The 22,416-nt window shown below is 30.5% G+C and overlaps 5 protein-coding genes across 11 annotated transcripts; 2 read left to right on the top strand and 3 right to left on the bottom strand.

Annotated features, from left to right (window-relative positions):
* Nucleotides 1-1,897: 1,897 nt before the first annotated feature.
* On the bottom strand, nucleotides 1,898-8,239 carry loaf (lost and found). 5 transcript variants are annotated; one of them, XM_035093637.1, is made up of 9 exons: nucleotides 8,121-8,239; nucleotides 7,463-7,684; nucleotides 6,499-6,722; nucleotides 6,174-6,318; nucleotides 5,930-6,052; nucleotides 5,393-5,581; nucleotides 4,080-4,323; nucleotides 3,198-3,237; nucleotides 1,898-2,167 (listed from the first exon to the last, which is right to left on the bottom strand). In XM_035093637.1, exons 2-8 carry the CDS (start codon nucleotides 7,614-7,616, stop codon nucleotides 3,198-3,200), a joined length of 1,119 nt encoding a protein of 372 aa, XP_034949528.1. In that variant the 5' UTR covers nucleotides 7,617-7,684; nucleotides 8,121-8,239; the 3' UTR covers nucleotides 1,898-2,167. The 5 variants fall into 5 exon arrangements, 4 of the variants coding, with proteins under 4 accessions (XP_034949528.1, XP_034949529.1, XP_034949527.1 ...); XM_035093638.1 differs by having other exon boundaries at nucleotides 7,463-7,659; XM_035093636.1 differs by having other exon boundaries at nucleotides 7,996-8,233.
* Nucleotides 8,240-9,753: 1,514 nt separating this feature from the next.
* Nucleotides 9,754-10,723, bottom strand: LOC118073269 (histidine-rich glycoprotein-like). The gene has a single exon (XM_035093664.1). The coding sequence runs from the start codon at nucleotides 10,710-10,712 to the stop codon at nucleotides 9,963-9,965; it is 750 nt and encodes a 249-aa protein (XP_034949555.1). The 5' UTR covers nucleotides 10,713-10,723; the 3' UTR covers nucleotides 9,754-9,962.
* Nucleotides 10,724-12,778: 2,055 nt separating this feature from the next.
* Nucleotides 12,779-14,122, top strand: LOC118073310 (uncharacterized protein PB18E9.04c-like). Its single transcript, XM_035093726.1, has 3 exons — nucleotides 12,779-12,954; nucleotides 13,023-14,046; nucleotides 14,106-14,122. Exons 1-3 carry the CDS (start codon nucleotides 12,871-12,873, stop codon nucleotides 14,120-14,122), a joined length of 1,125 nt encoding a protein of 374 aa, XP_034949617.1. The 5' UTR covers nucleotides 12,779-12,870.
* LOC118073226 (mucin-21-like) lies at nucleotides 13,274-17,102 on the top strand. Of its 3 annotated transcripts, none has more exons than XM_035093601.1 (4): nucleotides 13,274-13,329; nucleotides 14,048-15,348; nucleotides 15,745-16,715; nucleotides 16,799-17,102. In XM_035093601.1, the coding sequence occupies exons 2-4, from the start codon at nucleotides 14,148-14,150 to the stop codon at nucleotides 16,859-16,861; spliced, it is 2,235 nt and encodes a 744-aa protein (XP_034949492.1). In that variant the 5' UTR covers nucleotides 13,274-13,329; nucleotides 14,048-14,147; the 3' UTR covers nucleotides 16,862-17,102. The 3 variants fall into 3 exon arrangements, with proteins under 3 accessions (XP_034949492.1, XP_034949491.1, XP_034949490.1); XM_035093600.1 differs by having other exon boundaries at nucleotides 14,048-16,449; nucleotides 16,516-16,715; XM_035093599.1 differs by having other exon boundaries at nucleotides 14,048-16,715.
* A 51-nt stretch (nucleotides 17,103-17,153) lies between these two features.
* On the bottom strand, nucleotides 17,154-21,037 carry LOC118073229 (hyaluronan mediated motility receptor-like). Its single transcript, XM_035093604.1, has 6 exons — nucleotides 20,869-21,037; nucleotides 20,739-20,785; nucleotides 19,958-20,133; nucleotides 18,202-18,399; nucleotides 17,844-17,977; nucleotides 17,154-17,626 (listed from the first exon to the last, which is right to left on the bottom strand). The coding sequence occupies exons 2-6, from the start codon at nucleotides 20,782-20,784 to the stop codon at nucleotides 17,470-17,472; spliced, it is 711 nt and encodes a 236-aa protein (XP_034949495.1). The 5' UTR covers nucleotide 20,785; nucleotides 20,869-21,037; the 3' UTR covers nucleotides 17,154-17,469.
* Nucleotides 21,038-22,416: the final 1,379 nt, after the last annotated feature.

Genomic DNA, 22,416 nt, shown 5'->3' with positions numbered 1-22,416 from the left:
GTTTTGCGTACATAAATGTAGGAGTAGAGCAAAACAATTGTGTTGTGAAAATTAATTTTACTTCATCAGAAATTTAGATGTCATAATCTAGCATAGTCATGTTTCAATAGATGACCTTGTGTTGGATGAAATGGTGATTAGGATATTAACATGGTTCACTTCCTAAATTTATTCCATTGAATATAAACTAATGGAATAATTGAAAATAAATAAAATTAATTGAATCCAAAAATTATTTATAAATATATGAATTAGTTTAGAGAATAAAGATTTACAATAAGCATATAGAAATTTTATTTTTTAAAAATTTTTTTACAATCAATACGAGAACATTTTGTTTAATATTAAGAAAATTATAAATTATTGAATTGACACTGCGGTTTTTTTTAATGAATATGTTTCATGACTACGACTAATGAATCGATATATTCATAATATCATTGACAATCTGCTACTTTTTATAGTCTGTTTATAGATTTTCTGGTAATTTTTTCCAGGTATAATATCAAGATTTATTCATGGCGTAAATGATAATCAATATATCGGGAAGACAAACAATGTCTTGTGATTTTCATCAATTTTTTGTTTTTTTTTTTCAATTTATGATACAATTCAATCTCGATTGATATTCAAAAGATAGTATTATTGTACTCCAATTTTTTGTAAACCACATTTTTTTTGACGTTGAACACTTTTCTGTCTGTATTACTGTAAAAAGTCTTTTTTACTTAATTATGTTTATTGTACTTGGAAATGTAAAGTTACTATTCAGCAACTTGGGACATCAGAAATTGTTTACAATTCATAAAAAGTCCGTTACATCTTCATTGAAGCTTACTAGCATTTGTTATTTCATGCATATCATCGGCGATTTAAGTAACTATTGTATCAATTTCGCATATTGTTTATTTTTTTTGTTTTCAATTGATATAATAAACTATGTCATTCACAAAAAAGTTTCAAAAGTACATGACTAATTGTTTATTCGTTTCTTTTTATTGTATAGATTTTTAAAATATTTATCGAACCATCAACTCATATGTAGATTTGCTAGTACTAGTAGTACTAAACAAAATGATTTGCTTACATACATAGTAGAATTAAATAAATGGTCATTACAGGGGCAATAATTATTATATATAAATTATTCGAAAATATTCTAACTATAAATATTATGTTCAATCACTCCATACTAACATTATAAGAACATTCAAAAACAAGTGACATTTATAAACATAATTATTAGTTAATTTTCGAATCTATGAACACACAATAGAATCGAACTAAATTGACATCAAAATGTCAATCGCCATTAAAATAGCCCCCCTCTTACATTTTATCATCATTTTTCTTTATTTTTCTTCATCACACTACATTTTTTTTACTACACACCATAGCAACAAACGTATATTTTTGGTCCGAAGTCCGTTTATATATACCTATAATGTTATTGTTTTCAATTTTTATTTTGCACAGACAATCTCTGTACTTATGGCGTCTATTAAAATTGTTTCAGAATAGTGTAAAAATGATTAAGATTGCTAATAATAATTCGTTCATTTTTAGCAAACGATGAACAATAATATAAATCAGTTGTTTATGTTTCTTATTAAATTTTTTTGAAAAAGCCAAACTTGAATTCGAGTTAATTTTTCAATAGAATAATAATCATTTATTACATAAAATGGAAAATCTACTCTGTTTTTTATTTTTTATTTTTTTTTAATATTCATGCCATGATTATAAGGCAATGAGTTAGCGCAGTCCTTCAATTATATATTTCATTACATTATATATGTTTAGTATATAAAAAAAAAATTTTACATAAATAATAAGTTTATGAAGATTCAGTCACAAAATATATTGATAACAAATTGATATGTGTTGAAGATAAATTCTGAAGTTATCAGATATTTTTTTGATACATATTTTCCTGGTAAATAACTCAAAAATACTTTGAATATCGTAGAGAAATAAATGATTAATTTTATGATCATTATTTATGGTCTTGCTTGTAAGTAAAGTATTGATATTAAATGTAACTTTGGTAATATCTTAATGATATTCTAATTCCAATTAAAAAACAACTATTTTATCATTTAATTAAAGAAACGGTGTGGGCACAACCGTTTTCATATCACCCTGCAGGCTCTGGTAAGATCTGCCTCTGCAAAAAAAAATATATAAATTAGAAAAATGTTTACATATATTTATTACATCAACTAAGTATTGATAAATTAATTTAATTATTTAAAATTAGATTGAAATAAATTGATAAGTAGATTCTTTATGCAGTTTTTTCAAAGTTGTATTCCTTATTCACCACTTTGGCAGTTGATAAAATTAGATTTAACTTCTAAGTTTCCAGATGAATACCACACCCACTAAACCTAGTGTACTGTTAACATTTCAAGAACTATTCAGCTTACTTTATCAAGTTTAATGAGCTTCTTCTACACTGTAAGAACATTTCTGAAACGTCTGCAATATGCTATGTATTTGTATTGACGTGAGTTCATTTGGAAAGCATAGATTCAAATTAGATGGGATAGTTTTCAGACGAGGTAAATAGCTTATCTGGTTCAAAATTTTATTCACATTTCTTTCCTTTTCATCAATACCAAATTAGTGAATAACAAATACTCTAGACTACATCCTACCTAGTACATCTATTTAAAAATGGGCTATTGAGATAGCATTTGATAAGATTATAAACACGTTTGTTTATCTTGTTGAGTGATAAATTTACGTTTATAAAGGTTTTTGACATTGCTGGTACAATAAATACAATAAGCTTTTGAAAGAAAAGATTACTTCAGTCATGAACATCTAAGGTAATTAACAAAATTGATGATTATTGAAAATTAGCTCATTTTTATAGACATTCAATTTATTTAGAGACTAAAGAAAAATATACAGTCTAATGAATAATTAATTAAATTAATTAGATCGTTAATGAAGTTTTTAGAATAAAATATTCAAACTTTTATTGAGATAGTTAAGAATTACTGGAGAGCAATAATTACTCGAGAATCCAATTAATTCATTAAATATCATTTATTTTGAAGAGTGAATAATTTAGTTAATTAATGGAATAGCATTAAAGGCCACTTGTCTTATACAAATAAATTTTTTTTCTCAATGAAAATAATCCTTAATTATTTGTTGAATTAAAATACGATAGTTGATTTCCTTACCTATACAAACCATTCATCTTTTTGACTAGATGAAATATCACTGCAACAAAAAGAGAAGAATTTTTTATAAAACATTGGGGAAAAAGTAGTTGAGAAAAATAATGTATGCAAAGGGGATTATGTTTAGCATAGTTTGAATGAATTAAAGATATACATATTTATATTTTTATAAAATGTACTATGATGCACCAATATTAGAGTGCATTCTGGTATGATATCATATCAAAGTAGATAGCTCAATAACTACTTGACTATTATTACCTGACTATTTGCTATCATTTATTAATCGGCTTGTAGTCTAAGGGTACGATCATTAGTTCGCAATAATAGCGATTTGTATTTATAGTATTCGAGACTACATTTCGATTTTCACTTTCAACAGATTTTCTCATGTTTTTTTTTCTAGCAATTGTAAAAAAATTTTATTCTCAAATAAATCCTACATCAAATCTGCTTTGAATATGACTGCTGAATATTTACATAGTATAAAAGAAGATAGTCAGAATTACTCCAGGAAATTCTTTCTTTTTTTTTAGCATTGCAGTTCAGTCAAAGATTTCATAAAATTTTTATTTGATATTCTAATCAATTCTTCATTTTTTCAAGATAAAAAAAACATGAATATTAACTTCGTCATCTCTAGAAAAAAAATATTCCTGTGATAATTTATTCATTCATTAATTCTTATAAATTGCAATTTTTCAAATATTTAAATGCCTTTAAGTAGAACTAAACCAGTTTGGTCAGGCGTGAATTTTTTTTCCATTTTGGAGCAGAGAAATATTATATGAAATGATTCAAAATCAATATTCAATAAATGCCTCTGGATGAAATGATTTGTAAATTTTGTGTTCAATTTGTGAGAAACATACGATAACGAACCTGTCTGAACCGTGATTTTTTACTTTGCCTGGCAATAGAGGCGGACCCGAACCTCGCTGTGCCCGAGCCTGAGGCCTGCAGGGTGTAGCCAGTTTCCCGACCGCGGTAGTGTCGTGGCACCCGTTAACCCGATGCTCACTCCTGCATAATTTAGACTGGTCATCGGTCCTGGAGTTTCCGCTGGTCCTTTGATTACTGTCATTCCCATTGGCATCCCAGCGCTCGCCCCGTTTGATCCGCACATCTGTTGCACTAGAAAACCGTAAAGCACATCAGTCTTGTCACATTACGTTTAAGTCCCATAAACTATTGCGCAGGATTTCATCTCGGAAAAATCCCACAGCAATAAAATCCTTTCAAGTAATCTATAGTAATTACACACATTAATTCTACACTCTTACTAGCTTAAAAAGCTTTAACTTACCAATTAAAGTTTTTTTTTATCATTATAACAGTTTCTATCATTTTCTTGAAACCATCTACTTAAACCACAATTAATAAAAACGATCACATAATATTAATAAATTTTATTACTTATAAATTGTGTAAAGACTTATATCATTTTTTATTTATAGTAAAATTTAACGTTAATAAAAATAAATTATTCATAATGAAAATTGTTGGGTATAATTAGATGGTATGTAGTTTGTTTAGTCAGATTTAAACAAATGTAATAATAGACCTGATGAATGTTATCTAATTTGGTTAAATCTGATCCATGACTCTTTAGAATAATTGAATCAAATAGAATATGATGATATATTTGATACATATACTGAGTGTATAACGCGAAAATTTACACTTTTATTAAATTTACTTTTTTTTTTATCATATCTTATCCAAAGTTCACATATAAGACATATTTTATTGTTGAAAAAGGAATTTTTCACAGTAATAGAATTCTTTTGCTTCAAATGAAAAATGAAATCAAATGTCTCTTTCATGTCATATTTTTCCATGACTACTGTGAGACATTTTCCATCAAATTTATAGAAATACCAGTTCGATTCAATTATTGAAGAGAAAATAAACAGAAATAATACATGCTGTATGTTATAATAAATGATATTTGAAATATATGTAAATAAAAGTTATAGCTGGAGCTCTTGATATCATAATATTATACAGCATTTTGTATTCAGGTCACAATGATCGTCAATTTCACATAAAATATCTATGGACATACGTGCGTACATTGGATGATACAAATATTTTCCAATATTCGCTTCAGTATCCTTCGATAAATATTGATATTCAAGATGAGAAATGAAAAAAAAATAATAATTGCATACACACTAAGCAAAATAACTCACATGGGAAGTTGACTGGTTGATGAGCTCTAGCAGCTAGAGCATTATGTGGATGTCGTGGAGATGCTGTGCGTTTTCGACAGTAACAAGTTACTATGCCAATGACCAAACCCACTATCATCAAAATCATTACTGTTAAAACAACTGCAAACCATGTTTGTTGGATTCCAAATATTGTAGAGGTTTTAGTATCTAAAATTTGAAAGACAAAAAAACATTAATAAAGTGTTGAAACACTGATTGAAAAAATATTCATAGAGTTTAGTAAAATATAAAAAAAAACGGTGTAATGTTAAAACCGGTTAGATTTAATGTTAAAGTACAAAAAGTTTGTAAATTCAATTTTAAACTATTGTTAAGCCAGATATTCTCATGTACAAAATTTTTTTTCTCATTATAAAACTTTTAGTAAATTTTTTTCTATCATACTTATGGCTGCTTCTTCATTTACTTTTACTGTAGTAATAAAGAGGCCACATATTGTTCTTCGTTGTTCTTAAATGTTTCCTAAAAAAAGAACGATAAAAAATTTCAACTTACTGGCGCATAATGCAGATGGTGCTTCATCAGATCCATCGCCGCAGTGATTAACACCATCACAAACAAGATCTTTATCAACACAAAACTCGTTCAATGTGCAACGGAAATCTTTACAAGTGTGTTCTAGAATACAAATGATGATGATTTTTATAAAACCTAGACTTTTATTCAATGACTCGAGTTTTTTATAATCATTTTTACAGTCTAAAAATATAAAAAAATCTTTTGTATCCTCCTAACTTACTGAGATCTTTGACAGCTGTGATGACGAGCCTAAAACCATTAGAATCGGTACCCCAAGCATCTGTAATATACTTCAATGTAACAAAATTAGTGCGTGTATAAATTGCACCAACGCTTAAATGAGTATTTCTGCATGATAAATCGGCCTGCAACAAAAAAAAACGATAAAAAATAGATATTGGAGAGATGCCGAATAAATGAATATGAACGAAAAAATTCAATTAAAATTTTACATTCTGGATTATTATTTTATAAGCTCTAGTTGATAATGAAAATTTTATGATAGGTTTTAAAAATATAATCAAACATTAATTTAATGATATTACCTTAAAATTATTGCCAGCATGAGCTCCATCATAAATATAAAGATGATCATTACAGTCAAGTTGAAGCCGATCAAACCTCAACATAAAACGTTGAAGAATACTGTGAGTTTGAAATGTTATAGCACAATTTAAATTATGCTCATTTTGTGACGTTAAAACAGCACCATCTATTTTTCTGTATAATTCTCGTAAAAAATGATTTTTACAGATGTTATCAAGTTTATCTGAAAAAGAAAATGAATTTTTATTTTATATATTTCATTTATTGAAAGTAAATTATTTAACATATTTTATTACTAATGAGTTATAGACAGTATATTCATTAAAGTCTAGTTTTGATGACCTTTGTGATATATTTCTTTTTATAGCATTGATTTGATAATAAAATTTTTCATCCTTTTATGACAACTATATGGCTGATTTGTTCTACTTAGAAAGTATTGATAATTTCTTGTCATAAACTATAATACCGACTGAGATCTTTTCACGCCTTACGCTTATGTGGTATTGTATAATAGCTTATTTAATTCAGTTTTTTCTTTTTTTTTATTTCAAAAGAACCATTTCTTTCTTTCTGTACTGCAGCTCAATAAATAAACAAACGTTCCTTTAAATCATTAATATTCATCTTTTTACATTAAATTTAACTAGGAATTAAATAATATTACTTTCAATAAGACAAGTTTTTTTTTATTAAAAATAATTCCTTATAAATTTTAATATTTTTAAATTGATGAAAAATTTTATTCAATTTTTTTAAAAATTATAGTTATGATGAAATGGGAAAAATAATCAAATGTATTGATTGAAAGTTAAATAACAGAGGTGTAAAAAATATTTCTTTTTTAGTTATCAAAATGATTAATCTTACAATTGGTTAAAAGGGAATATTTGATATTTGTGATGTATAAATAAAATAGCCAGTCATTTAAATAATAATAGAGCAGATATAAAATAGACTTACATTCTTTTCCATGTTCGCCAACAACATTTCGTGGCAAAAATCCACAGATTAAAAAAACAATTGTAACTATTATAGTAATATTTCGGGAGGGTTGCCACAATCTACAAACACCCTGGTAGAGGGGAAACCCCCACAATATATGTACCATGTCCATTCAAAAGACTAAATCGATTCTCTCTCTGATTCCGTACTATCAACTATTACAATCATTGATATAACTTTCTATAGATGTATAAAAATTTATTTTATCATAACATAACACTTCTTACGCACCATTTTATTATTTAAATACACTCTTTAATTTATTATTTATATTTTATCATTTTTTTTTTTTAAACTACAATAAATGCCCTAAAATTTATCCAATTATTATTTAAAACAATTGAATCTTATGAAATGTATAAAATGTTTGATAATTTCCAATACTATGATCTAATTATAAACTTTAACTTTTCCATTATTTTTTTGATATATCACTTGCGAAGAAAATAAATTACAAAATATTCGACTAAATATCGTTAATCATCTCTTACAAAGTATAAATTTCAAGTTTAATATTCACATGATACGTATGAAGTTTAGTTATCTTAAAACACTACAAAATTTTATAAATATTTATAACAAATTCAATGAAAAAATTGATTTGTTTGTCGCTTACACACATAAACACCACTCTCATTGAAAAGATGAAAAATACAATCCATAGGGTCTGCCTAAATTAACGCAACAAACGCTTGCAGTCGCGTGCCTTTATCGATCCGTAAGCTTCCACTTCTCTCCCTACTCAAATGCGCTATGCTACGATGTTGCTCCGTTGCGAGGACCATATTCCTCTAGAACTAAAATTGCTGCGCATGCGCAATCATTACTTCAGACATTACTTTGACCATTTGACTAGCACAGTTATTATCAATGCTTATGCCGATTTCAGATGCTTCTTTTATATGAATACATATATCATGAAATCACAATCACACAATCAATTGTTTCCTTCTTTTGTTGAAGATTTTTTCGATTATTTCTTAACATGTATATATGCAGTGTCATGGGTGTTCTGATGTACATAAAAACTTGGGAAACTGTTCAAGAAACCATTTAAGAAGCCGAATAATTTTTACTTCAATGCACACATGTATTGTAGTGTCGATGTTAATTTTTTTTTTGCTGAAGAAGAAATGAGGTTAATTTTCTCATCTTTTTGGAGTAAAAGTTTGATATAACCTCAAATATGTGGAGTAGTTAATGAAATTAAAGAATGTATTAATGAATATTTATCTCGTAAAAACATGTATTATCATAAGAGTTCATGGCTTCATAGTTCACATCATCAGGGGTGAAATTCTCTGATACCACAATCGATTTTTAGTGGCAATAAATCTTTTGGTGTCAGTCAGTTTTACGAACTTCATCGAGAAAAGCAATTATTCAAGACCGAGTGATAGTTTATTTTATATATTCTTTTTTTTATTATTTTGGTTATAGAAAATATATATTTAATGAACTAAATTTAATTTTATAAACTTCTGTAAATTTAATTTACCAGGAAATCTTATTGAATGAAAAATTCTTTTATCCCTTCGGAAAGAGGTTGATTCCAAAATTAATTGGAAAATAAATTGAAAATCGAGATAGATTTAATTAATCTTACGTTATAATTATTAATTGAATTTTTAATGTGGAAATAAAAATTAATTAGAGAAGTTTTGTCAATTAAAACAAACTTGACTGTCATTATTAAGATTTTACCATATGGAGTATATGATAATGAATATGCTAACATTCTCACAACTCTAGATATAATTGAGAATTTGATTGAACTCCTCACAACTTTCTGTTCATAAATCAATGCCTGCAGACTTCTGCATACTTTCAATTGCACAGAAAATTCTTCCAACTGATTCAAGGAGCATGATCATGGGATCCTTGCAAAGATTACCTCGGAAAACTTTGAAAACAATATTAGATAAGTCCGAATGAGAGAACTACTCTCCAACTATTTAAACTCAGAATCAAGCTAATAATATTCTTCAATAATAAAACTCATTATTTCATAATATAAATTTGTCTACATGTATTCACAGACATATTTTTCATTAAAAGAAATTAAAAAGTGCACTGACAATAAAATTAGCTGACATTAAGATTAATGTTTGAAATTTTTTATTTAATATATTTTCCATCATTATGTACAATATTTTTAAAACATTCTGAAGAGAATAAACTTTTTAAATAATCTATTAGTGTGTCACCCACCATAAATCACTCAAAAAGCTTCTGTTGTGTTGAACAAGTATAAATTCATAAAACCCAGAAAAGTGAACAATAATATACATATTGATTTGAAAACAGTATTTTCACATGAAGAAGAAAATTGGATGATATTACTTGGCAAATAAATAATCACACAGATAAAATTGTATTCTACAGAACAGTATTTTAATGAATGTGTTTACTGTATTATTAATGTACATCATTAAAACTGTTTCTATTTCAAATGAAATTATCCATGATGCTTTTTATGGCCTTTATGGTATCCATGTTTATGTTCGTGGTGATGGCCTCCCTTTTTACCATAGTCGTCATGATGATGATGATGCTTATCATAGCCATGTTTTCCATGATGATCCTTGTGATCATGATCATAATGCCCTTTGTCATGATGTCCTTTCTCAGCTTTGTGATGGTGGTGATGGCCTGCATGATGATTTTCACCTTTCTTGTGATGTCCATCCTTCTTGTGGTGATGGTCATGATGATCACCATGCTTGTGATGATGTCCACTATTATGGAAGTCATCATAGAATTTATGTTCCTTGTGATATTCATCTTTGTGAGCTTTCTTGTGGAATCCGTGAGTTTTTTCTCCCTTCTTGTGTCCCTTTTTAGCAGCATGTTTGTGTCCTTTGTGTCCATGGTCATGTTCGTCATGGTGTTCATAGGAATCACCCTCGTCATGATGATGTTTTTTATGACCACCATGCTCTTCATGGAATCCATGATGATGGTCCTTCTTGTGGTGACCCTTATCACCTTTCTTGTGATGATGGTGATGATGATGATCCTTTTCACCTTTTTCTCCATGCTCTTCATGGGAATCGTGATGATGTTTATGACCATGTTCTTCATGGTGACTAGTAGCAAAAGCTTCTAAATCTAATGCTGGTTGAGCATATTGTGCTCTTGATGCATATATGACTGCGCATAACACTGTCACCACTAAACATAATTCCGTGACTTTTAACCGGACCATAGCTGCGAATTAGACGGATTCTATCTTTACAATTAAATGATCGATAAAATTAAAACAAAGCTTTTATATTGTTGTCTCGAACCAGAATAATGTAACAAATTACCTTTCGTTCCAATACTTTGATTAACAGATGTACTGTTGCGTCAACATCAGATGGTACGGTCTATTGGTCACTACGTTGGTAAATAATACCTGATAAAAAGATTAATTGCGCTTCGATGTTACTTTGATACTTTCGAAATTTCTACACTTAACTACAAATCTCTAAGTTTTTGTTTTACTCTTACCACATCATTTTCATTTTGTTATCCATTTGCTTTTATTTTTACTGGGAAATCATTGATATTATACATTCAACAATTGCATAACAGAAACAATATCAAGTTTATTAGACATGAATATTATCATTTTTGAAGAGCATGCTATCAATGTCTATCAATTATATTGTGCATTGTTTGATCACTTTAATCCTGGGGTTGTAATTTATTTTTTGTATGAAAATATTAAAATACGTGAAGTTTAGAGACAATTATAATAAACTAATGATTTTTTTTTTTGGGTAGTGAAGTGGAAAGGTCAGATTTGAATAAAATAAAAAAATTTCATAATTCGCTTGTGAAAGTAATTCGTTTTTATAAATAATAGTGGTATTTGCAAAACCACAACTTTCTTAACATTATGAAGTAAGTTCGAATTACGTATATTTTTCCTCAAAGATTAATTTTCTAATAGTTCATTGAAATTTTATTGCATAAGAATGATAATTTATTCATTTTCCTGACCTTTTTAATTTTATTGTTGGTAACAAAAATTTCTACAAATTTAATATAAAAAATAAATAATTGATGTTGAGCATTTTTGTAAATATTCGAATTACCTAGATGATTTTCATTTGTATATTAATATTTGACTGATTTTTTCATCAATTCAATGAATGATGATGAACCCACCATTTTTGATTTTCTAATAAAAAAAAATGTGCTGAAATGTCCTATTACGTTTTTTTGAGTCACTGCAAAAATCTATACTGCATAAAATAAACTCACGCCGTAAGATTATGTGTTAACGTGACAATACGTACGAAAGATAATAAAAATTTTACTCATAAAAAATAATTTGTTTCAGAAAAAAGAATTTAGTTTTTTACAAAATATCGTAAATTTAAAAAGTATAAAATAAGGTCAGAGATAATATGATCTTATAATTCTTAAAATAAATATATATGTACCATAACGTGCAACATTAAAAAAATAATTCATCCAAAAAAACACAATTTTTATAGAGAGGCCCTTTGTGTCGGTTTTTTTTAGCATCGCGATTTTGAATTATGAACTTTAAAAACTAATTAATTCATGATTTATATGATGTTTCTTTTTAATTGAAATGACCATTTTTAAGGAATAAAATAAACAGTTGAAAACATTATTTGGAAGAAGATGAGATAACCATTCTTCAAATCTCTTTCACGCAGAGAAACGTATAGTAAAAATTACCCTGAATTTCATAGTAATTTGGTGACACTACAGGGTGAGGGTAAAAATTACTATACGCATTGTGAAAATTGCTGTGCGCATTCTAAAAATTACCATACTGCATAGTAATTTTTACCCTAATTTTACCCTAAAAATTACTATGCAGTATGGTAATTTTTAGAATATGCACAGGAATTTTTACCCTCACCCTCCAATGTCACCAAATTACTATAAAATTCAGGGTAATTTTTACTATACATTTCTCTGTGTGTTGTTATCATTTTTGATTGATTTGTAAAATGGAGGCAGAGCTTTAGGGAATTATTCGTGTAAATAATATTCCAATTATCTGAAAGGTTTTTGGAATGTTAAACTATTAAAAGCTTGTTTTTTACCATTATTTTTCGCATGACAAATTATATAATCTATTTTACGTGATAGTTTTAACGATATAAAATAAGCAAAAGAAGTAATTATTCTATATGAAACATAAGTAAATGATAATTTTTAGTGATAAGACAACTGAAGCAATTAAGTGACGATAATTTTTCCATTTTCAATAATAGTTTTTTTTTTGCATTGTCAATGTTTGACTACAAGGTGAAGTAAAGTATTTTAAAAGTGAATAATAAAAAAAAATTACAGCTACAAAGTGGAAGAAATAAGACGAAAAGTAAGCTTCATTTATGATAATAAATATGAAGCAGTTAATAACATGTGGATTGTTATACTTCATGAGTAGTTACATTACTTTGGGCCAAGATCAATTAGTGAGTATAAAAAAATATTTTAATAATGCTAAATGAACATATTGAATAAAACGAAAAATTATTTTCAGAGTGATCCAACGAAAACGTACATAGATTATTTAATGGGACAGGATGTTACAAAAGCAAATACGACAAATGGGAGTGGAATAATAAATGTGGATTTGAATCCAGGAACTCTTCAGTTAAAATATAACATACCGGATAATACATCTACAACGATGGCAACAGAAACAACGATTCCACCCAGAGAATCGACAACATCATCTAGCATACCGATAACGGTCATGCCTCCCGCATCAACCACAAGTGCACCTTCAGCAGCATCTAGTATACCAATAACAGTCATGCCTCCATCATCCATTGGATCGACAACGAGTGCACCGGCGACTGCGTCAACCACAAGTGCTGCATCTAACATACCGATAACTGTTATGCCTCCCTCATCAGTCGCATCAACCACAAGTCCACCTTCGGCTGCGGCAACCACAAGTGCACCTTCAGCTGCATCTAGTATACCAATAACAGTCATGCCTCCATCATCCATTGGATCGACAACGAGTGCACCGGCGACTGCGTCAACCACAAGTGCTGCATCTAACATACCGGTAACTGTTATGCCTCCCTCATCAGTCGCATCAACCACAAGTCCACCTTCGGCTGCGGCAACCACAAGTGCACCTTCAGCTGCATCTAGTATACCAATAACAGTCATGCCTTCATTATCCATTGGATCAACAACGAGTGCACCTTCGGCTGCGTCAACCACAAGTGCAGCATCTAACATACCGATAACTGTTATGCCTCCCTCATCAGTCGCATCAACCACAAGTCCACCTTCGGCTGCGGCAACCACAAGTGCACCTTCAGCTGCATCTAGTATACCAATAACAGTCATGCCTTCATCATCCATTGGATCAACAACGAGTGCACCTTCGGCTGCGTCAACCACAAGTGCAGCATCTAACATACCGATAACTGTTATGCCTCCCTCATCAGTCGCATCAACCACAAGTCCACCTTCGGCTGCGGCAACCACAAGTGTACCTTCAGCTGCGGCAATCACAAGTGGACCTACGACTACTTCAACTACAAGTGCACCTTCGGCTGCGTCAACCACAAGTGCAGCATCTAGCTTACCGATAACGGTCGAGCCTCAAACATCGACTGAATCGACAACAAGTTCACCTTTATCAATGTCAACTTCAGGATTACTTGGATCAACGACTCCGTCGTCCAGTGGATCTATGACATCATCACCATCTGCTAGTTCGCCGACTAGTTCACCTTCATCAACCTCAACAACAGGTTTACTTGGATCAACGACTCCGTCGTCCAGTGGATCTATGACGTCATCACCATCTGCAAGTTCGACGACGAGTCCACCTTCATCAACCTCAACAACAGGTTCACTTGGATCAACGACTCCGTCTTCTAGTGGATCTATGACATCATCACCATCTGCTAGTTCGCCGACTAGTTCACCTTCATCAACCTCAACAACAGGTTCACTTGGATCAACGACTCCGTCGTCCAGTAGATCTATGACGTCATCACCATCTGCAAGTTCGACGACTAGTCCACCTCTATCAATGTCAACAACAGGTTCACTTAGTTCAACGACTCCGTCGTCCAGTGGATCTATGACGTCATCACCATCTGCTAGTTCGCCGACTAGTTCACCTTCATCAACCTCAACAACAGGTTTACTTGGATCAACGACTCCGTCGTCCAGTGGATCTATGACGTCATCACCATCTGCAAGTTCGACGACGAGTCCACCTCTATCAATGTCAACAACAGGTTCACTTGGATCAACGACTCCGTCTTCTAATGGATCTATGACGTCATCACTATCTGCAAGTTCGACGACTAGTTCACCTTCATCAACCTCAACAACAGGTTCGCTTGGATCAACGACTCTGTCGTCCAGTAGATCTATGACGTCATCACCATCTGCAAGTTCGACGACTAGTCCACCTCTATCAATGTCAACAACAGGTTCACTTGGATCAACGACTCCGTCGTCCAGTGGATCTATGACGTCATCACCATCTGCAAGTTCGACGACTAGTCCACCTCTATCAATGTCAACAACAGGTTCACTTGGATCAACGACTCCGTCTTCTAATGGATCTATGACGTCATCACTATCTGCAAGTTCGACGACTAGTCCACCTCTATCAATGTCAACAACAGGTTCACTTGGATCAACGACTCCGTCGTCCAGTGGATCTATGACGTCATCATCATCTGCTAGTTCGACAACCAGTTCACCTTTATCAATGTCAACAACAGGTTCACTTGGATCAACGACTCTGTCGTCCAGTAGATCTATGACGTCATCACCATCTGCAAGTTCGACGACTAGTCCACCTCTATCAATGTCAACAACAGGTTCACTTGGATCAACGACTCCGTCGTCCAGTGGATCTATGACGTCATCACCATCTGCAAGTTCGACGACGAGTCCACCTCTATCAATGTCAACAACAGGTTCACTTGGATCAACGACTCCGTCTTCTAATGGATCTATGACGTCATCACTATCTGCAAGTTCGACGACTAGTTCACCTCCATCAACCTCAACAACAGGTTCACTTGGATCAACGACTCCGTCGTCCAGTGGATCTATGACGTCATCATCATCTGCAAGTTCGACGACTAGTTCACCTTCATCAACGTCAACAACAGGTTCACTTGGATCAACGACTCCGTCTTCTAGTGGATCTATGACGTCATCATCATCTGCTAGTTCGACAACCAGTTCACCTCTATCAACCTCAACAACAGGTTCACTTGGATCAACGACTCCGTCGTCCAGTGGATCTATGACGTCATCATCATCTGCTAGTTCGACAACCAGTTCACCTTTATCAATGTCAACAACAGGTTCACTTGGATCAACGACTCCGTCTTCTAGTGGATCTATGACGTCATCATCATCTGCTAGTTCGACAACCAGTTCACCTTTATCAATGTCAACAACAGGTTCACTTGGATCAACGACTCCGTCTTCTAGTGGATTTATGACGTCATCACTATCTGCAAGTTCGACGACTAGTTCACCTTCATCAACCTCAACAACAGGTTCACTTGGATCAACGACTCCGTCGTCCAGTGGATCTATGACGTCATCATCATCTGCTAGTTCGACAACCAGTTCACCTTTATCAATGTCAACAACAGGTTCACTTGGATCAACGACTCCGTCTTCTAGTGGATCTATGACGTCATCACCATCTGCTAGTTCGACAACCAATTCATCGTCATTAGGATCTGGATCAACCACACCTTCTAACATCCCGATAACAGTTATGTTCCCGTCAACATCTGATTCTACCAGTTCATCTTCATCGCCTTCATCATTAGACAGTAGAGGCGGCTTCAGTGACGACGATAATTCATCTTCTACGGAATCAAGTATTGATGCAAATACTACTGGCAATGATGGCAGCAATTCTGAAGCAACAACAGCATCTTCAAGCTCAGATGAAAGTATGAACGAGAATACGGCTAGTGTTACTGAAAGCAGCGGTAATTCTAACGATACTAATGATTCAGCATCAGTTGTCGAAGTTGTTGCTGTCACCAGTAAAATCCCCGAAAACTCTCCTGCTCTTCTCGGCGATATTTTTGGTCTCGCGAGTAATAATTCGGCAGTTGGAGCAGCAACCAATGGTACCGTCCAAGAAGTTATTCTGGTCAATCCTTATTACCATCCTTGGGAGTCTTTGATATCACTCATCGATTCAATTGTGATGGTAAACAATAATTTAATTATTTATTTATCTCTTCAGTAATTCGAATTAATTCTTTCTATTTATCTTATTTCTCCTATTTTCAGTTCCCTATGACAATTTTCTCTAGTGAACCGACAGAGGTACCATCAGAAGATCCTTTTTATTAATTAAATGTACATAATTCCTGAAATGATAAATTCCAACAATGTAGTAATTATCAATATCGATATTGACATGGATGATTCAATATTGATGCAATCATATTTAACTGAAATATCGATTTGTATTTTTGGTAGTTTTTTGTAACAGTTATAATGAACCTATCAATTAAAGCACCTAGAAATCGAACATGTATGACATTATTACAAGAAATTCTAGGTATGTATTTAATAAATCATTTTTATGACATATTAATTTAAAGAGATCTTTATTTATATTATTATTTTAATGATGTCTTTTTAATGTAATTGTGGCATGAAAATGTACATTTTAGCTGTTGAAAAAGCTTGTTGAAGATGAAATTGTTTTCATATTTTATATGAATAAATTTTACCAACAATAATTATTGATTGCTTTCAAGTAATCATTTGCCATTTTAAATACATCGAATTTTATAATAAAAAATTACTGAGGAAGTTGCAACAACTTCACTATCATGAAACAGATATTAAAAATAATTATTAAAAAAAAAATATGATGATTGAATTTATTTCTATAAATTGTATCAAAAATAAAGCATTTGTTATCCATTTTGAAATGATAATAATGAAGATTTCTACAACATAGGCCGACAGGAACGTTGATTATTGCTATCTATTTGTTTTTGAAACAATCCATCTTTTTGGAGTTTCATAAATGTAGCATCATTTTCAGTTAATCTTCGACATAGTGCTGCAACTGTTGCTCTATTTTCTGCAATCGTTACATCAAATCTGGAAGAACCAATAATTGTATTTTTTAAATCACATCACATAGGAGCACAATAACAGGTATTTTCAATGAAAGAATAGTTATTTCTTTAAAAAAATAAAATACATTTAGAGTTAAACAGACAATAATAGTCTCCAATGACCTCAAAATTAATAAATGTTTAATTTTATAGTTAATTTCTCTATTTATCTCAGATTATTACACTTCATAATTGCATACCTTCGTCGTCTTTCAACCATTTCAGCAGCTGCCTCGCGTATTAATGCTTTTAAATCCGATAATTCTTGTTTACGATCAGCAAGCTCTGCCTCAGCTTGATCTAGTTCTATTTGTAAACTCTGATTAAAACTTTCCTGTCAGCAGTAAAATATTATTATTAAAAACAAAACAGTTAATCATATCATACAATACCAACAATAAAGCAAAAAGTACAGAAATTACAATTTAATGCAAAATGATTCCAAACTTCGAGTAATCATCTAACTCATGATTATACTCCAAAGTTGAAGGTTTATTATTATTAATAGTTTTTACATGTCTGAATTATTATTTGAATTCACTTATTATGTGATCATACCTGAATAGCACATGAACTTTTTAATTCTTCTACAGTTGCAGTGAGCCTTGTAATTTCGGAGTCACGATCAGTGAGTTGTTCTTGCAAAGCTATTTTGCTAGATTCAACTTCTGCTAAACGTGTTTCATAATGGTTTTTTAGTTTTTGTATTGCTTCTTCAATCTCATCACTTGTAGAGGTTTTTTTCATTGGAGTTTGCTATGTAACAAATCAACAAAATCATTTTTACTCTAGATTTAACATAGAGTTATTCTTTTAATTTTATGCATAAATCTATCAAGATGACTTCTACGTAGGTCTCAACACAAGTTTTATCGTACACTGTTGAATATTATTTTTTCTCAGTTACATTGAATTATTATATATAAATTACAAAAAATGTAACAAGTTTTTAACTCTAAACTTGTGCAGATAATGTTTACACATATTGTTGTATTTAAATCTACCCCTAATTCAATAATAGCTCATTACTGTTTTTCATATCCCGGGAAAAAATAAAATAGATCTATACAGATTTACATTTTCGCCATTTTTTAGATCTAATTTGATCTACTTATATCTAAAAAACTGAAGAAAATTTGATCTAAGTAAATCTATGTATATCTAGTGAGACCACTGTATATCTACACAAATTACTGTATGGCTATAGAGATCTCCATTGATCTCGATGGTAAGAAAAATTTAATACATCTACAGAGATCACAGAAGATCTAAAGTGATCGAAACAGATGTACACAGAACAAAGTAGATCTAATTGTGCCAAAAAATAGATCTAAGTGGATCAATGCAGATCTATTTTATTCTTTCCCGGGATGTCAAAATTTACGTAGTGACCTACGTAAAGCTATTGATAATTAGCAACTGAAATTTGTATGCACTGTAAATCCCAGTTTTCCAAAATGCATTATTTTAATGCGGATAAGTGTGTTAAATATGACGTCACTCAATTAAATAACATTGGAGTCACTTTTAACGCAGATCTAAGTGTGTAAAAATAGGTCTGAGCCCACTTTGTCTGTGCTAACACCACGAACTTCCTATTAGTAATTACAAATTTAAATAGTTATAATCAATGTTTGTTGAAAACATCCAAATCCATGTAATATACACATTACTTAATCAATAAATACAATTTTTAATTGTTTATAACAAATTCGTATTATGATAAACAATGTGTAATTGTTGAAAGTCATACTTGGTTGTGAACAATAATGTCTAGTCAGTATCGACTCAATTTTTAAATGAAATTGTTATTGTTTGACTTAAAAATATTTTAAGTAGCTAATCTTTTCATTTTTTTATTAATTATTTTGTTATTTAAAAAAACCGAATTTGTTTAAATTTCACTCAGATCTTATTTATGATAATATCTTTCGAATTAATTTTGGTAGAAGTCGATATCTCAATCCGTTCTTGAGATATCGAAAACGAAAAAAATGCTGACGTCCATACATACGTACATACGTACGTACGTACACACACACATCATTCTAAAAATTGGTCAGTATGCTTACAAATACCATGAAACGTAGAGATATGATGAAAATTCAAATTTCACCAATCGACCCAATTTCAATAACTCCCTAATGGGAAGTTCAAAAGTGACTACAATGTTAATCAAATAGGTAACGTCATATTTAACACACTCATCCGCATTAAAATAATGCATTTTGGAAAACTGAGATTTACAGTGTGGTCATGATTTATTTTGATCATTGAAATGTTGTATTGTTTATATAACATGGTTATAACTCACTATATGTAATTTAATAGAAGAATCATTGACACTAATATTAATTTGTTTTTTAGTATTCTCTTTACTATTTAGTGTATGATTACGGCTCTCCAACGTTGATTTAGACTTCTTCATAACAAATCGTTTCATGATTATATCAAATTTTGGATCATAAGATCCTGGAGGAGGTACATCATCTACAATAACAAATAAAATTAATTAGCTAAAATACTTATATACATATTATAACTAATTTTAATAATTCAAAATATCATAATTATTACAGCAACTAAAATTAACATCTTGATTAATATCAAGAGTCCTAGGAAATCAAGAAGATCTTTAAAAAGCTGAAAATGGTTCACAATTATTTTTAAAGAATATTGAAATTGTAATAGGTCATGTTTTTCGAAGCATCTTGAATAATTAATTATTTTTGGTTTTAAAAACACTGAGAAAAACCGGCTTATACCATTTTTAACGGTCACCTTTTTATAGCTTCGGTTTGTAGGGTGCTCGCACAAAAGAACAAGCAGCTGCTCCGGTTAAAGACTTAAAACTCTTAAGCTACTGTATAGCTACTAAAACTATAAAGAAAGATTCACCATAAAAATATTAGAAATAATTATTTGTTCAATAATTAATATTATTTAGTTTATAGATACAAATTAAAATAATCCAATCAAAGCCATTTTGTCTAATCATGAAATGAACTATCATCAACTACGGTAAAATATTGAGTTAATTAAATGATATTTTTGATAACTTAAGTAATAAATAGTTTAAAAATCATGATACATACTCTTAAGTTCGTTGAATCTCTTTATTTTGGCCTTGGAAAATGACATCCTTGAGAAATTTTATTGTATGAGAATAAATATAAAATAAAATTTTTCTAATAATCTTTATTAAAAATAATAATCTATACAAACTTCAATTAGACTTTCTGTTTCTGTGATTTTGAAGGCATAACACTTTTTGATAAAACATTGATATTAAAATATATATATTCACAGAGAGTTTAAAAAATGATGTGCCAGCTTGTGACAGGAATACCGTACGAAATAGACTAAGCCAACCCCTGATTTCAGTGCAGTGTATTTCGACATCTTGAAGTAACAGCAAGAAAGAACCGCCCATTGGAATTAGCAGTGGGGAAATTTACAGTACCCTCATATGAAAACTTGTTGCTTTGCAACCGACTTCAATTTACACAGCTGGTTATAATTCAATATTTTAAGTTTGCATTATCTGACCGACCTTTTGTCCTCCAGTAGTAATTCACACTCTAACACCATCTTTGATTTATTATATTATATGAAAATAAAAGACATTCATCAAAAAATATTTGCACTTGAATCAAATAAAATGTCATGTTGGTAAGTATCTATAAAAAAAATATTAAAATTTCTTACAGCATTTCTATTAATGTGGGATTTAGAAATTCTAAAAGAACATTATTGGTAATTAATTGCTCATAAGATTGGGCCCACTTAGTATATTGTCTGTTCTGAAATGTTATCAAATTTTTCATGCTTTCAAGCTTGATAATAAGATGGAAGAAGTGGAGCACGACGGCAAGGTGGAACACTAAACAAAATGAATATCTGTTATATTTATTACCTTATCATTGCATGAATTACTTGACTATTATAACTACAAGTAGTGAATATTTCCTGATTCATTTTTAAAGAGTAATATAAATGCAATGAGAATGATTGGTCTTCTTCACTCTTTGTTCATTGAAGGTGGTCTATGTAATAATAATCTTTATTGGAGGGGATCGCCTTAACTGGCAGAACGAAAGATTCATGGAAATTTCTATTTCTATAGAAATGTAGTACTAAATTAAAATAAACATGACTCTACAGTCATATCAAAAGATTTACCTTCATAAAAGAATTTTCAAGTTTGTAAATAAGTATTGACATGAATGAATTTACTGAACAATCACTTAATGACAGTTAAGGGAACAAAGAAGACAGTAATATACGGCATCCCAATTGTTACCACCAGAATCTAAAGTCGAAGATTAAGGACAACAAATGCAGGTGGATGAAAACTTGAAGAACAATTGCATCAAGTTGAAGTACTTACTCAATGTAGATAGTCTTTTCTACTTGTCAAGGATTTGCATATTTACTGGATTGTTATTTAATAATAGACATGTTCGATACTTTTGAGTTAATACATTTAGTTATACATATGATGCTATTTCTTGTTTGTTTAAAATATTTTCTCTTTTTTGAAGTTCCTTCAAGATATGCATTATCATTATTATTAGTATTTGTATTGATGGTAAACATTTAGTTAGCAAATAGCAAATGTATATATGTAAACAATAAAAGATCAACTTAATATAAAATATGTATTAAAATTATTCTGGCTGCAAGAATGTTTTCAACAAAATTTTATAAATAATCAAAGAAAAACTATTTCCTAAATAATAATGTAAAATAATTATGAGAATGAACCATTTT

Source organism: Chelonus insularis, unplaced genomic scaffold, assembly GCF_013357705.1.
Source record: "Chelonus insularis isolate UGA/USDA-ARS -01 unplaced genomic scaffold, ASM1335770v1 scaffold_277_pilon, whole genome shotgun sequence".
In the NCBI taxonomy this organism is placed as follows: Eukaryota; Metazoa; Arthropoda; class Insecta; order Hymenoptera; family Braconidae; genus Chelonus; species Chelonus insularis.
Note: the sequence above shows the minus strand (reverse complement) of the source record. Positions and strands in the feature narration are given on the sequence as shown.

What these genes read in the sequence shown, in the direction of transcription:
- loaf (XM_035093637.1), bottom strand. Translation starts at nt 7,616, where the DNA reads ATGGACATGGTACATATATTGTGGGGGTTTCCCCTCTACCAGGGTGTT. An exon ending in ATGCTGGCAATAATTTTAAG is followed by an intron (nt 6,319 to 6,498) that starts GTAATATCATTA and finishes TTTTTGTTGCAG; the next exon opens with GCCGATTTATCATGCAGAAA. An exon ending in ACCATCTGCATTATGCGCCA is followed by an intron (nt 5,582 to 5,929) that starts GTAAGTTGAAAT and finishes TTCAAATTTTAG; the next exon opens with ATACTAAAACCTCTACAATA.
- LOC118073269 (XM_035093664.1), bottom strand. Translation starts at nt 10,712, where the DNA reads ATGGTCCGGTTAAAAGTCACGGAATTATGTTTAGTGGTGACAGTGTTA.
- LOC118073310 (XM_035093726.1), top strand. Translation starts at nt 12,871, where the DNA reads ATGATAATAAATATGAAGCAGTTAATAACATGTGGATTGTTATACTTC. An exon ending in CTTTGGGCCAAGATCAATTA is followed by an intron (nt 12,955 to 13,022) that starts GTGAGTATAAAA and finishes AATTATTTTCAG; the next exon opens with AGTGATCCAACGAAAACGTA.
- LOC118073226 (XM_035093599.1), top strand. Translation starts at nt 14,148, where the DNA reads ATGTCAACTTCAGGATTACTTGGATCAACGACTCCGTCGTCCAGTGGA. An exon ending in TCATCGATTCAATTGTGATG is followed by an intron (nt 16,716 to 16,798) that starts GTAAACAATAAT and finishes TCCTATTTTCAG; the next exon opens with TTCCCTATGACAATTTTCTC.
- LOC118073229 (XM_035093604.1), bottom strand. Translation starts at nt 20,784, where the DNA reads ATGTCATTTTCCAAGGCCAAAATAAAGAGATTCAACGAACTTAAGA. An exon ending in GAGATTCAACGAACTTAAGA is followed by an intron (nt 20,134 to 20,738) that starts GTATGTATCATG and finishes TTGTTATTGTAG; the next exon opens with ATGATGTACCTCCTCCAGGA. An exon ending in ATGGTTGAAAGACGACGAAG is followed by an intron (nt 17,627 to 17,843) that starts GTATGCAATTAT and finishes TGGTTCTTCCAG; the next exon opens with ATTTGATGTAACGATTGCAG.